Source organism: Cannabis sativa, chromosome 1 (genome assembly GCF_029168945.1).
Source record: "Cannabis sativa cultivar Pink pepper isolate KNU-18-1 chromosome 1, ASM2916894v1, whole genome shotgun sequence".
Taxonomy (NCBI): Eukaryota; Viridiplantae; Streptophyta; class Magnoliopsida; order Rosales; family Cannabaceae; genus Cannabis; species Cannabis sativa.
The window spans coordinates 33,627,332-33,642,384 of record NC_083601.1 but is presented as its reverse complement, the minus strand read 5'-3'; the positions used below and the strand labels follow the sequence as shown (position 1 = coordinate 33,642,384).

Below are 15,053 nucleotides of genomic sequence, written 5' to 3'. Positions count from 1 at the left end.
TTTGCTAACAACCCAAATATAGTATGTTGTTTTTGGTTTAAAAATTATCGACATGTCAAAATTTCTATTATTTAATATGAGTGTGTTTAATATTGGAAATTTTTTATATTTATATATACTTAATATTTTATCCCTAAACTAATACATATCACTATTGAAAATATATGACTACTTTATCTAAAACCCAAAAATACCCCTCTCAAATTTCCCATACTTTTTTTTAGTGCAAAAACATAAAAATAAATAAATAAATAAATAAATTTGGTAGTCTGATGGTCACCTGATGCTACTTTTGTGTGTACAAAAACATAAAAAAAAAAAAATGGTAGCAAATCTGGTCCGATGGTGGTCCGATGATCACTTGATGCTATTTTTTTTTTTATGTATAAAAACATAAAAAAAAAAAAAAAAAAAAATTGGTACCTGATATGGTCCGATGAGTTCGATGGTAGTCCAATGGGTGGTCCGATGGGTGTCCGATGGGGGGTCCGATGGGGGGTCCGATTGTGTAAAGGGAAATTTGAATATCTATGCATTAATTGGTAGATAATTTTTTCCCTAATTGAATACATATGAAAATTGAAAATATGTGACAATTTTATCTAAAACCCAATACTACTCCTCTCATAACTCAACCCCATCTCTCTCTCTTCCCCATCTCTCTCTTCGTCTATCACTCTCTCTCTCAACCGACTGAACCACACCTCACCGCCGCCCAAAATCACAACCCCCAATCCCCCTCACCGCCGCCCAAAGCGCCGGCCCCTCACCATCTCTCTCTCTCTTCCCCATCTCTCTCTTCGTCTATCTCTCTCTCTCAACCAACCGAACCACAACCCCCAATCCCCCTCACCACCGCCCAAAGCGCCGACCCCTCACCACCGCCCAATACGTCGGTCCCTCCCCACCATCCACAACACCGTAAACACGCACCGACACACAAAGACCACCGGAAAAGAAGAAGGTCCGATGTTGCGCACAAAGAAAATTTTTTTTTGGGTTTTTATGGTCGGGTCCGATGGGCCCATCGGACGGGCATCGGACCCAACTTCAAAACCCTCCAAAAAAATGCCCATCGGACCCATGCATCGGGACCATCGGATCCATGCATCGGGACCCATCGGACAGCATCGGGCCCATTGGACCCGACTTCAAAAACTCCCAAAAAATGCCCATCGAACCCATGCATCGGGACCCATCGGACCCATGCATAAGGGACCCATCAGACGGGGCATCGGGCCCATCGGACGGGCATCGGGCCCCATCGGACCCGACCCCTTAAAATCCCAGAAAAATTGAAGAAAAAAAAAGTTTTTGAGAGGGGTATTTTTGGAGTTTTGAAAAAGTGGTCATATATTTTCAATGTAGAAAAGTATTAGTTTAGGGAAAAAAATGTTATGTATATATAAGTATAGAATTTCAAATTTCCCTTGTGTAAATGGGGGGTATTTTAGGGATATCATAAAAGTTGTCATATCTTACAAATATTAGTTATTATTTGTTTAGGAAAAAAAATTTAACCAAATGTAAGCATAAAAAATCAAATTTCCCTTAATATATAAACTATAATCAATGGATGGACAACTTGTTAGATTTTTTATTTAGATTTACATTAATTTTTATTAGTTTATAAAAGAAGAATTAAAAATAAAAAGAGATAAAGAGAATGAAAGTCTCGATATTCAGTCAAAAATGAATTGTACAAGGAGGAGCATATATATACCTCAAGATGCAGCTTGGATAGTTAGTTATAGAAATGAAAACAAAATCTAACTAACTCTAGCTGACTCTAACTAACCAAACCCAATTCACTCTAAGTCTAATACTCCTCCTCAAGATAGAGTGTATATACTTATCAGTCTAATCTTGTCCTTTAGTGCCTTGAATTGAGCTGGAAATAGTGCTTTGGTTAGTATGTCTGCCAACTGCTCATTTGTTGAGACATGAGTTGTTTTGATCACTCCTTATTGAATCTTTATCTCAGACTAGATGACAATCAATTTTTATGTGTTTCGTTCTTTCATGAAACACTGGATTAGAAGCAATGTGTTGGGTTGCTCGATTGTCACAATACATCATGGCTAGTCCTTTATGATCCTCCTTTATTTTTTTGAGTAATGACAGTAACCACATAAGTTCACAAGTTGTGTATGTCATAGCTTTGTACTCTGCTTCAACAGAGGATCTTGAAACAATTTGTTGATTTTTACTTTTCCATGAAACTATGGAGTCACCAAGGAAATTCAAAATTCTATTGTGGATCTCCTTGTGTCAACACATGTTGCCCAATCCGAGTCAATATATGCTTTGAGCTACACTTTGGATGTTGCAGAAAAGAATAAACCTTCTCTTGTTGAAAACTTTATGTACCGCAAAATCCTTTGTACAACAGTAAGATGTGTTGATCTAGGAGTGACAAGAAATTGACTCAGCTTATTAACTTAATAAGCTATGTCTGGTCTTGTAATGGTCACGTATTGAAGCTTGCCAATTATTGTTCTGTAGAGTTTTGGATCAGCAAAATTATCTTTGTCATCTTGCTATAGCTTTAGGTTTACTTCCATTGGTGTGCTTACTGGTTTGCAACCTAAATATCCAAAGTCTTCCAATAATTGAAGAGCATATCCTCTTTGTGACACAAAAATCTCTTTTTAGACCTTGATATCTCAAGACCAAGAAAGTATTTTAATTCTCCCAAGTTCTTGAGTTTAAACATTTTGTCCAATCTGGTTTTCAAAGTTTCCATCTCAACCAAATTGTTGCTCAATATTATCACATCATAAACATAGACCAACAAGAGAATAAAAGTTGTGCCAAAATGTTTCATAAAAAGTGAGTGATCGGTGGCTGAATGCTTGAAATATTCTTGAACCATACCAGTGAAAAACTTCTCAAACCATTGCCTAGAATCTTGTTTGAAGCCATAAAGAGACTTCTTGAGTTTGCAAACAACATGTGGTGGTAGAGATTGCCCCTTAGGACTATACCCTAAAGGTAGAGTCATATAAATATCTTCATGAAGATCTCCATGAAGGAAAGCATTGTTTACATCAAGTTGGTGTAAGAACCAACCATGAATGGCTGCCAAAGCAATGATAAGCTTGATTGTGACCATCTCAACAACATGAGCAAATGTGTCAAAGTAGTCAACACCCTTTTGATGGTTGTACCCCTTTGCAATCAATCAAGCTTTGAACCTCTCAATAGTACCATTTGCATGGTACTTGATCTTATACACCCATTTACATCCAATGACATGTTGATGAGGGGGGAAACTAACAATGATCCATGTGAGCTTGTTTTCTAGAGTTGTAATTTTTGTGTCCATTGCATTATCCCACTAAAGAATACCATGAGCTTGATGGAAAAATTAAGGTTCTTGATGGCTAGAAATGGATAGTATTGCAGCTCAAAATTTAGAAAATAATTTAGAGTAATCAAGTACATGGGACAAGGGATACGAAATAGATGGCAAGTTGTCCGATGAAAGAAAATAACCATTAGTTGATAAAAAAAATAATAATCATTGAAATAGGAGGGCTTAACAAAAACTCGATGAGGTTTACCATGAGATGTTGAGTTATCATATGAAACAATGGGATTAGAAGTGAAAGAGTGATTAGGAGCAGTATTGAAGGAAAATAGTTGCTCTTGTCAACAGTTAAAGAATCGAATTAGACAAAGGGAAAAATAGTTTCATGAAAACTAACATCTCTTGAGTAGAAAAATTTATTCTCAATAATTGAATTGAAAACATGTAGGTCATATCTTGTTGTGATTATTATTTTTTAAGTTTAATTGCTTAATGATAATGATATTTTGTTGGCTTAATTTTTTAAGTATGTTTAGTGACACTGACTTATTTATTAAGTAGTCTATGATTAATTTCACTGGCTTATTTATTAATCATCACGATATTAGTGAAGTTGAGGACTGATAAGGATATTATGTTTTCTAAATAGATCACATGCTGAACATAATTCCTTAATTACCACACTATTAGACTTATTGACCATGTTGATTTAATACTTTGGTATTTGTGAGTATGACTATCGTTTGTTGCTTTATAAACAATATGATTGTCATAGTTTAATACCAAAAGTTAAATTGCACTTGTATGTTAAGCTGCTCTAAAAAAACTATTACTTTAAAGTGGTCACAAATATTTTTGTTTTGTTCAACCCATGAGTCGTTTTTAAATAAAACTATTTTGTTATATAATATATATGTATTAAAATTCATCTAGCCCAAGTGGGAGAATGTTATACTTTTTATTCGGGGTTACATTAATTTTATTAAAATTTGGGTTGATTGGATAGTTCTTTGATGTGTTAGCCCATATTAGTAGTAATCAATAGTTAATGGACTTAACATCTGGGTGTATAAAGTCTAGTTGAAGCAGAAATGTGAGCTTTTCTAGTTGACTGAAGCATTTGATGAGAATGCCCAGTCCAACTAGGATTATGTAGCTAAGTGTCCTCCCTAACTCTATAAATACATATTGTCTCATCACAATTGTATACTTTTATTAACCAAATAAATAAATTTGTTTCTGATTTAGAGATTTAAAGAGGAAGACTTAGTTGATAGTATTGTACTATTAAATTGCGATATTTTTAATGGATCAATCAGGTATGAATACATAATTATTATCAATTATTATTGTGCTCTATATTATATACAAATTTGTATCCTAGTTCATTTGATTTTCTAACAGTTTTGCTTTAGATATGATTTTAGATTATTAGTTATAGACTTTCTCTTGTTAGAGATTTTTGGGTTTGTATCCTTATTTTTTTTTTACCTTGCATCGAGGGACGAATGTACAGAAGGGTTATGAGGGGCCTTCGCCCCCACTGATTTTTTTCTTCAATTTTTGTGGTTATAATTTTGTAGTTTTTTGTATTCTTCTTTACAAATTTATTTAATGACTCTCTTTAAATTTTATTTCTACATTTTGGCCCTCATATTCCCTCCCTACCTTCCGTTCCTATTTCCATTTATAGTGGTATGGTACTTTAAAATGACTGTGATTACGATTGGACATGTGTACCTCATTTTGTTAGTCTATTGGCTTTGTTGTCGTTTGCTTATCCTTGTCGAGATTGATTTGCTTTTGCTTATCGATGAACTTTGTAATAATTTTATTCTTTAGTTTTTTGTTGAATGAAAGTTTAGATCTTTTTCTAAAAAAATTATATTTGTTTACTAAAATAGATAATATAAATAATCCACTTAATGTATTTATTTATTAATTTATTTTTTTTACTTATTTTTTAAATTTAAACTAATTAATTAATAAAATGTAACTGTCACGGCAATAGACTAGTAATTTTTTAGACAGAAGATACAAAAGTCTACAATTATTAGGGGCACATTTGTTTTTTTAAAAAGGAAGGGTTGTGTTTTGTTTAAGGGTAAATATCATTATCTAACTTGTGTTTTGTAAAAATTACTGATTGAACTTTTTATTTTGTAAGATAAGAAATTAGACCTTATATTTTTTTAAAATAATTTTAAATAGTATTATGAACTGATTTTTGTCAAAATAAAACTTCATAATTGTTGGAAATTATTTTACCAGGATCTTAGATCTACTCACAAGTATGTTGATTAACACCCTAAATATGAACTTTTAAAACGATTGTGAAATAAACACATATAAAGTATGAGAAACCTTACATTGGGTGCAGCGGAATAATATGACTCCTTCCGTTCAGATATCTAGCCCTTGATTCCTTTCTGTAGCAGAGCATTATCAATATTTGAACCTGGATCTCTTTCTCTCCTTCTTTAGTGTTGAAACTCCTTCTTGTTGAATGTCTTTCTTCACGATCTTCCTCACTATGATTGAGGTATCACTTGCTGTGTGTGGGCACTACTCTAACACTAAGTGATTTCGAAATTGAAGAGGGAAGAAAAAGAAGAAGGTGGCGGCTAGGTATAGAGAGAGAAGGCTCGGGTTTTTCTCTGAAGGAAAGTCAGAAGTAAAAAGTAATTTTCCTGAAGCATTCACTATCTATTTATAGCATTCCACTAGGGTTAGGTTTGAATTATTTGGCATTAAAATAATGAAAATATCAGTTTGAAAAACCATCCCAAGTGGTCGACCATGTTGTATAATGGGCCTTACTTAGATTTTACAGTTTTCACAAATTTTATTTCTATTTTATAAAAAACGCCAATTTTCAAATTCAACCATTTAAATGTCAATTCTAACTATTTAATAACTATAAATAATTATTAAATAATATTATCATTTATCATATTTATTAATTGAACCATACAAAGTATCATAATTAACAAATATGCCCCTAAAACTCTTTCTTTACAATTTCGCCTTTATTTAGTGAAAAATTCACAAATAGACATAGTGTAATTTGAGAATTATAATTGATTAATCAAAACCAATTATATGAGTCTTACACGCAATATTATCTCAACTAGTGGGGGGGACCATGAGTCTATATAACCGAGCTTCCAATAAGCAGATCAAGAATTTATAACCTAAATTCACTGACTTATTAATTCTTCGTTGAATCCACGCATAGAACTTAGAATTGCACTCTCAGTATATAGAATGCTCTATATGTTCCACCATATAGACACATCATTAGTTATCCATTGTTATAATCCTAATTTGATCAATGATCCTCTATATGAATGATCTACATTGTAAATGGATTAGATTACCGTTACACCCTACAATGTATTTTATCCTTAAAACACTTAACCCCGTATAAATGATATTTCAGCTTATGTGAAATGAGTACTCCACCATTTATTTTCGTTTGGTCAAGCTCGAATGAGATCATCCTTTACTTACTATTCGCCGGATAGAAGCTATAGATTCCATGTTTATGTTAGCGCTCCCACTCAATTGCACTACCGTGTTCCCAAAATGTACGTATCACCCTGACCCAAAAGTAGGCTTAACTAACAAATCAAAAAACAAGAATAACCTCTTGAGATTGAGCCTAATCATAACATGATTAAGATCATTTGATCTAGGATCAACTAGGCGATATTGACTTGAATAGATATTACGGTAAGTTTAATAAATCTAAGTCAAAGTTCAATATCGGTCCCTTCCGATGCATACTCCATGCATCCAACCTGAGCTTTACTTTAACCAATGCTCTGGAAAGAACATAACATTTCTCCAAATGCAAGTAAACTCTGTTGTAGATTATCATATCAGTAAAACCCCGTGTCTGATAAATCTAGGAAACTTTATTCACATAGTCATGTTTACTTTCCAAAGTGTTGACGACACAATAAACAGGATCAAGTATGTGAAAAGGGTTTCAGATGAATTCATACATTATGTACACGTAATCATGAAATAAATCATGTGAACCATGCAACATTAAATGTTATTTCTGATCTATATTAATAAGTAAATCTGATTATATTGAAATGAGTTTTATTTAGGGCATAAAACCCAACAATAATAACATCATATAGATGTGTTATGACAAAACTAGTTTCGTTTTCTACATTTGTTTGTTCTAAAAATTATCTTCAAGTTTGTTACATTAAAAAAATATTGTCAAAAATTGAGTTTAGTGTCGTATTTGTACTTTTTTAAAGAATACAAAGTCTTTTTTTGTTATTTAACAAAACAGAAGTCTAATCGTTAACTTTTACAAAATGTATGGTCCAATATGGTTTTGGATATTTTTACAATGTACCCCTTAAAAGGAATCTATCGATGCACTCTCTATCTGTTTTAGCATTTGAGAGAATTTTTTAGTTGAATTCTTTTTATGGTCGTCTACGTTGTAGTTATTTAGACATCTTGTAAAATTTTGAGAGATTTAGAAAAATTTAATACGTTGAAAATAGGGTTCAAACAGTCTGTTGCACATATCTCTTTTATTTTATACGCGTGTGAAATATACTGTTTGAACCTTATTTTCGGTGTATTAAATTTTTTTGAATTGCCCAAAATTAAGGGTGAAAATCGGTCGGTTATGGTTGGTTTTTACAATTTTATAACTGATTGGTCGGTTACGGTTTTTATTTTACGAAAACCGTAACTGACCGTTTAGAAATTATAACCGTATAAAACCGACCGTACAGTTTTTAGTAGTTTTTCGGTTTGACGGTTTTAGACGGTTTTGGGCAGTTTTTGGCGGTTTATTGCGGTTTTTGGCGATTTTGGCAGTTTTTTGGTTTAACCATTTTTTTTATTTCAAAAACCTAAACCGACTGCTATGTCAAAAAAACCGAAATCGAAATCGACTGCCAAATTCGGTAATGACGTGTAACCAAAAATTCGGTTACGGTCTGGTTGGTTTGATGGTCGATTTCGGTTTATCGGTTTTTATGAACACCCCTACCCAAATTTTTGCAGGGTGTCTTAAATGTCTACAAAAAGTGATTCATGAGACCCCTAAATATAGAATTTTTTAGGGAAATTTACACCCACTACTGTTTTTTCCCAATTTATTACATTTTTACTGTTGCACGGAAAATACAACCTTTTTACTGTTTTTTTTTTTTTGGCAGTTTACTGCCTTTAAAACTTTAGCTTATTTATTTTTTTTTTTTATTTTAAGTGATAAAAAAATGATGTGACTGGGAATTGTCACATTTGTGGCAGCCTTTTTTTTTTTTTTTTTCTTTTCTTTTAATTCAATTTAATCATCATATCAATACAATTACTCTCTTTCACACCACGTTTTTATACCTACTATCCCATTTAATTATTCATCTTCTTCTTCTTATGTTCTTCTTCTTCTTCTTCTTCTTTTTTTTTTTTAAAAAAAAACACATCCAGTTATTGTCTTAGGGTCAAATTTTTTGTGGTTATTCTCTCTTCTTATGTGTTTACTAATCTCTCTACTATTCACCTTCTTCTTCTTCTTTTTTTTCTTTTTTTTTTTCCCAAATCTATAATATTACCCAAATAAAAGCTATGTTTTTATGGCTGAGATGATGAGGGGAAGGAAGACCATGAAGGTGATAGTTCTTAGTTCTTCTTCTTCATCTTCTTTTCTTTTCTTCTTCTTCTTTTTTTTTAATTTTTTGAAGTTCTTAGTTATGTTTTTTTTTAAAATATAAGATTTAGTGTGGTTTTTTTTTTGTTCTAATTTTCTAGAACTTTTCTTGCAAATATAGTGCATTTAGTATTGAGGATGTGCACAACATAGTTAATTTTTGATCATTTTTTTATTGTTTTTTTTGTTTTAGTATTGTTTTAGTATTGTTTTACTGTTGTTTTTCATGATTTATTTATTTGAATTAATAGGTATTTTCTGGGTGTTCTCGTGTTGTTGTGATGGTTATGTCTGTGAGTGTGGAAGATGGAGGTGTGTGTTTCTTTTATATTTTTCTAAGTAGTTATATTTGCTTCATTTGTTTTTGTGTTGTTTCAGTGTTGTTTTAGTAGTTTTTTTTTATAATTTTCTAGGAATAGACTTGCAAATATAGTTGATTTTGCATCTGGTGTTGAGGTTGTGCAGCAGATTGTTTGTTTTTTTTAATCATTTTTTTCTTTTGTTTTGTTTGATTGTTTTAGTGTTGTTTTACTGTTGTTTTGCCATGATTATTTATTGACGTCGATTTTACTGCTTTTGTTTATTCTTGCCGGTTTTAATGGTTTTTTCTTGGTGATTTAGTCTCCGGCGTCTCCCCACACACGAAGAAGGTTGTTTCCCCACACACACAGTATAAATGAAATGATGTTGGGCTTGGGCAGTACAAAAGTAATGAAATTGGGCTTGGGCAGTACAAAAGTTGTTTTTGCCGTGTCCCAGTAAAAATGTAAAGTTTTGGTCAAAAAGCAGTATTTTTGTAAAATTCCCATTTTTTAAGGGTAAATACTATTTTGGACCCTGTATTTTGCAAAAGTTAGAGATTGGATCTCTGATTTGTTAAATGATAAAATGGACCATGTATTTTTCAAATAGTATAAATAAGACCTAAACTAATTTTTGTCAAAATAAAACTTAATAATAATTCGACCTAGATGTATTATGACAAAATAAGTTAAATTTTCTGCATTTGTTTTAGTATTAGGAATTGTTTTTAAGTTGGTTATATTAAAACAAAATATTAAAAAATTAAGCTCAAAATCTTATTTTTACTATTTTAAAAAATACAAAATCTAATTTATCATTTAACAAAATAAAATATCAAATTTATAATTTTTGCAGAAGAAAAAATTCAAAATAATATTTACATTTTTAACACATTTTTAATATCGAAAAAAGCGCGGTGACGGTGTGTGAATCAAAAATATCTTTCTTAAATTGAATACAAATTGGAGACGGGAAACAGTGAGTGAGACCTAGCAAGCGCAAGTACCAGCACCATCACCACCACCCACCTCCTGCGCCTCACTTCACTTTGCCCTAACACCTTCTTCTCCTTCCCTATCTTAGGTTGACATATCATACATGGGAAGCTTCGCAAACAATAGCAGAAATGGCGGCGGCCCAGCCATGGTGGACAAGGGCGTCGATTTCGCTAATTACTTCTGCACATATGCCTTTCTCTACCACCAGAAGGAGATGCTCTGCGATCGTGTTCGCATGGACGCTTACTACAACTCCATCTTCCAGAACAAGCACCACTTTGTTGGAAAGGTACGAGACCATACCATCAACACCACTCGTAACTATAGACTATATTTATGCTCTGCTGCTTCAATCATTATGATGATGATATAAAAGGGTTGAAAAATATTAAGGATTTTAGGGTTATTTATTAATTATGAAATCATTTCTTTTTTTAGGGAGAGGTTTTTCATATAGTCTATACATAGGTAATCATTAAAGATTTGTTTTTTTTTTCTTTATTTTTGTTGTGGGAAATGGCTTATTTTATGTATTTTGTGGAGTAGACTGTGTTGGATGTGGGGACTGGGAGTGGTATTCTCGCAATATGGTCAGCTCAAGCTGGAGCAAGGAAGGTCTATGCTGTGGAAGCAACTAAGATGGCTGAGCATGCTCGTGTCCTTATAAAAGCAAATAACCTTGAAGATGTGGTTGAAGTGATTGAGAGCAATATGGAGGACGTCTCTCTCCCCGAGAAAGGTTCGCATTGTTTGATTTAAGTACTTACTTATTAACTTCTGTATGACATTGTTTTCTATCTTAAGAATCTGTAAAAAAAAATTTTGAGCAGTTGATGTGATTATCTCCGAGTGGATGGGGTATTTTCTTCTTCGCGAGTCTATGTTTGATTCGGTGATATATGCCCGTGACCATTGGTTGAAGCCAACTGGAGTAATGTGAGTTTGGTTATGATTGTGATTCTATTTTATTTGGTTACTTGTGTTGCAGAATGGATAATTTGCATTTTTTTTTTGTTATTGTCCTCCATGGCACCATTGAGCTGCGAATTTTATTGTGATTAATTATAAAGACATTTCTTCAACTGGCTCATAACTATTGTAAAAAAGCTGCCTGTATGAAGTGGATATTCATGTACGAGTAAAGCAGCAAGGCTGTAATGTTTTTGAATTTTTGCAGTAGCTTTTCTCTTTCTATCTCCTAGAGAATTCTTATCTTAAACAGTTTCACCTCTCTGTATATGTATATAGGTTGTTGGGATGAATGATAGTAGTATAAAAATATGTTTGTTTGAGCCTTATATCGGTCTTTTGTTTTGGTATCTGAAAATAGTGCCTACTTATCCTTTACTTTGGTGGAAGAAGTAGGCATTTCACTGAAGATGGGGGCTAAATATTAGTGGAAAATGAGTATTGAAGATTGCTTTCTTTCATATTGTTTATTCTGACCTTTCTCCTTGGTCAGTTTGTTGTCACAATGTTCACTTGCCATTCAATTCAGGCAGTTTTGTTTCCACTGTTTACAGATGATTTAAATTGTTTGATCTCTTGAGCTGACCAACTTTAGTTTCATAGGTATCCTAGTCATGCTCGTATGTGGGTGGCACCTATCAGGTCTGGAATTGGAGAGCATAAAAGGGGTGATTATGATTTGGCTATGGAGGACTGGCATAATTTTGTCGGTTCGACAAAATCTTCTTATGGTGTTGATATGAGTATTTTATCAAAACCTTTCTCAGAAGAGCAGAAAAAATACTATCTTCAGGTGACTCCTAACAAAATTTTAATTGTGTCTAGCTATTATGCTCTTGATAATGTGACTTGTTTAAAAATCTGCATATTTTTTCACTGGGACATTTTAAGGACTAAGATACCTGCTAATGGTATAAGAGGATAATTTTCTGGACTAATAATTTCTTACTGGGATATAGATTGTTTTTTTCTCTTGAGCATAACTGTTATTAAATTCCAAGTTCTAATAGAAATGTCCTCAAAATAATAACTTCTTCAAAGTGTTCTATGGCTTAATATACAATTTATAAATTTCTGTAGACATCATTGTGGAGCAATCTTCATCCAAATCAAGTTATAGGGTCCCCAGCCATAATAAAGGAGATTGACTGTTTAACGGTCTCTGTCAATGATATTCTTGAAGTTAAAGCAGATGTTTTTTCGTCAATAACAATGGAACATGCAAGGCTCTGTGGTTTTGGGGGATGGTTTGATGTTCATTTTCGAGTAAGTTAATCTGTTAACATTTTGTTTAGTTTCAACATACTCTCTTGAGCAATTCCATAGCAGTATTGACATATATATTGTTGTGTCTTTGCTGCAACAGGGAAGAAAGGAGGACCCAGCTCAGCAAGAAGTTGAGTTGAGTACTGCACCTTGTCCAAATAACGGCACACATTGGGGGCAACAGGTATGGTGTTTGAAGTACATTTTTTTTCAGTTATCTTTAGAAACTCTGGGTCTCCTTGTATAAGCCCAGTTGAGGTCATTATATTGCCATTTTGCTATAATATAGCATATAACTAATTTGGTAAGTGAATTAGTTGATTTTGGACAGATTTATAGTTGGCACGTCTGTATTATCCACTAGATAGATTTGTATCTATTTAGCAAAAGCATAAGTGTATAAACTAAATCAACTGCTTATTGATTGTTGTGATTTTTTTTTTTGAGGGTGATTGTTGTGGTTCACTGATAGATAGATACCTTCATGCAACTGAAATTATAACAATCCATTTTACTGTGTGATTAATTATGGTTGGCTAATGGATAGGTTTTTCTTCTGCAACCTCCCGTCCATGTTGACCAAGGCGACAAATTAAATGTTTCTTTCTCAATGATTCGCTCCAAGGAGAATCATAGACTTTTGGAGGTTGAGTTTGGCTGTGATGTTACACAATCTTCTGGCAAGATTCCACACTTCAAGAACAAGTTTTTCATTGAATGAGAAAGAAGCTAACCTCACAGTTTGGCTTTGACTTTTGACAAAGGTAAAAATTTATTAGCTCTTATCTGTCATGAGAATGCATCACAGGGGTCCATTTGGTTTTAGACCATCAGTTTGATAAGTGTCTATACATTACTTTTTTAGAAATTCTTTATTATTTATTTATTTTTACATTAATATCTATTGAGAATTTTATCCTTAATAATTAATACATGAATAAATAGGTCTCCCCTCTCTAACTAAATTAATTTGACAATTTCCAGTATTTATGTGCTTTGCAAACCTGCCACCAGTTTTCTGTTCTAAGGCTTCTTCAAAAATGATGAAATCTACAAATGGACAACTTTTTGTGGAGTTTTGCAGCTGTTTTTGGTAGTTGGTTTTTTATTTTGTGTTTTCTGTAATTTTATCTTTATATTAAGTTAACAGAAAATTAGAACATATACTTTAGAGGTTTGTAATTTGTACAATGCGAAAGTATGCATTGTTGCAGATGTCAAATTAAAATTTTGGAAGGAAAAATGAATGGTGAAAAATTATTATGGTCGAATACTTGCTGCAAGTCGTCATTCAAAAACATATCAATATATTTTAAATAATTACAATAAAATAGCCTTTCATAATTGACTTCGTTCACATGCACATGCATGCCTTTAAATTTAATTAGACTTGAAGCTGCTTCGATTAGGCATGCCAACACTATTTGACCTTTTAAAAGCTTTTAATACTCTTACATTGAATTGCCAACTTGATACATCAATAATTATCTACCTTTAACAACAAATTTGGGTGCTATTGAAAGCAAAGCAATACAGTTTCATTTTCCTTAAATTGAAGCCTTATTATAAATTCTTGCAAGTTTAACTTACATAAGTTGAGTGCTGGCCTGTTCTTGTGCTCATATCTGTAAACAAACTATGCAAAGATCATCAAGTACTTCTCGAGCTTCTGACGAATTCTTGGTCAATTTTCCACCGCCTTCTTTCGTCCCGCTCCCCATGAAATCTGCAGCTGCAGAAGAACTGCCTCTGTATAAATCCAACTCTGATGCTAATAAAAAAGAGCTTGGTGTGCACAAGTCGTCAGGGGAAAATATCATTCATGTGATTCCTTTGATTTTGATCCTTTGTGGTTTTATTCTTTGGGTTTTCTCTCATCCAGGTAAAGTGTGATGTTGCAATGGCAAACAAAATTAACTGAGTGTAATTTCTTGTTTCTAAGACATGAAACTTGTTTCTTCTCTATCTTTTGCTCCACAATTTGGCAATTTTTATTAAAGAGTTGTTTAGTATTAACGTTTCGTTTAAAAACGACTCGTTTAAATTGAAATTCAGCGTGGCTCTAGTTTGATCTTTTTAGTTACATTTTTCAGAATATATTGGACAAAATTAAAGAGCCATTAGAAATGTACATATTTGCAGGAGGTCATCAATCACTTTTTATATAATGGCGGCATAAATATCTAATGTTTTAGTTTTTATACACTTAAATACCTAATGTTTATTTTTGGAGGCAAGAATATCTAATGTTACAATTCTCTTACACCTCTCTTACACCGTTACTACTACTTCTGTTAACTCATAAATATGGACACGTGGAGGGTTCAAATGCATTACATTTATTTTTATTTTATTTTAAAACTTAATATTCTTAATATTAGAAACTAAATGCTAATTGTTTCAAAAAAAAAAAAAATCAGTTATCATAACAATTTTCACATGATATTGACAATTCAATTCGATAATCATGTTCTATACACTGCACTGGTTCACTCAGCTATGGTAATTTAGT

General features: G+C 32.6%; 1 protein-coding gene across 1 annotated transcript; it reads left to right on the top strand.

Annotated features, from left to right (window-relative positions):
* The first annotated feature begins 10,224 nt into the window (after positions 1–10,224).
* LOC115706212 (protein arginine N-methyltransferase PRMT10) lies at positions 10,225–14,804 on the top strand. The gene is made up of 8 exons (XM_030633789.2): positions 10,225–10,595; positions 10,853–11,045; positions 11,137–11,242; positions 11,879–12,068; positions 12,356–12,541; positions 12,642–12,725; positions 13,089–13,305; positions 13,526–14,804. The coding sequence occupies exons 1-7, from the start codon at positions 10,407–10,409 to the stop codon at positions 13,260–13,262; spliced, it is 1,122 nt and encodes a 373-aa protein (XP_030489649.1). The 5' UTR covers positions 10,225–10,406; the 3' UTR covers positions 13,263–13,305; positions 13,526–14,804.
* The last annotated feature ends 249 nt before the right edge of the window (positions 14,805–15,053 follow it).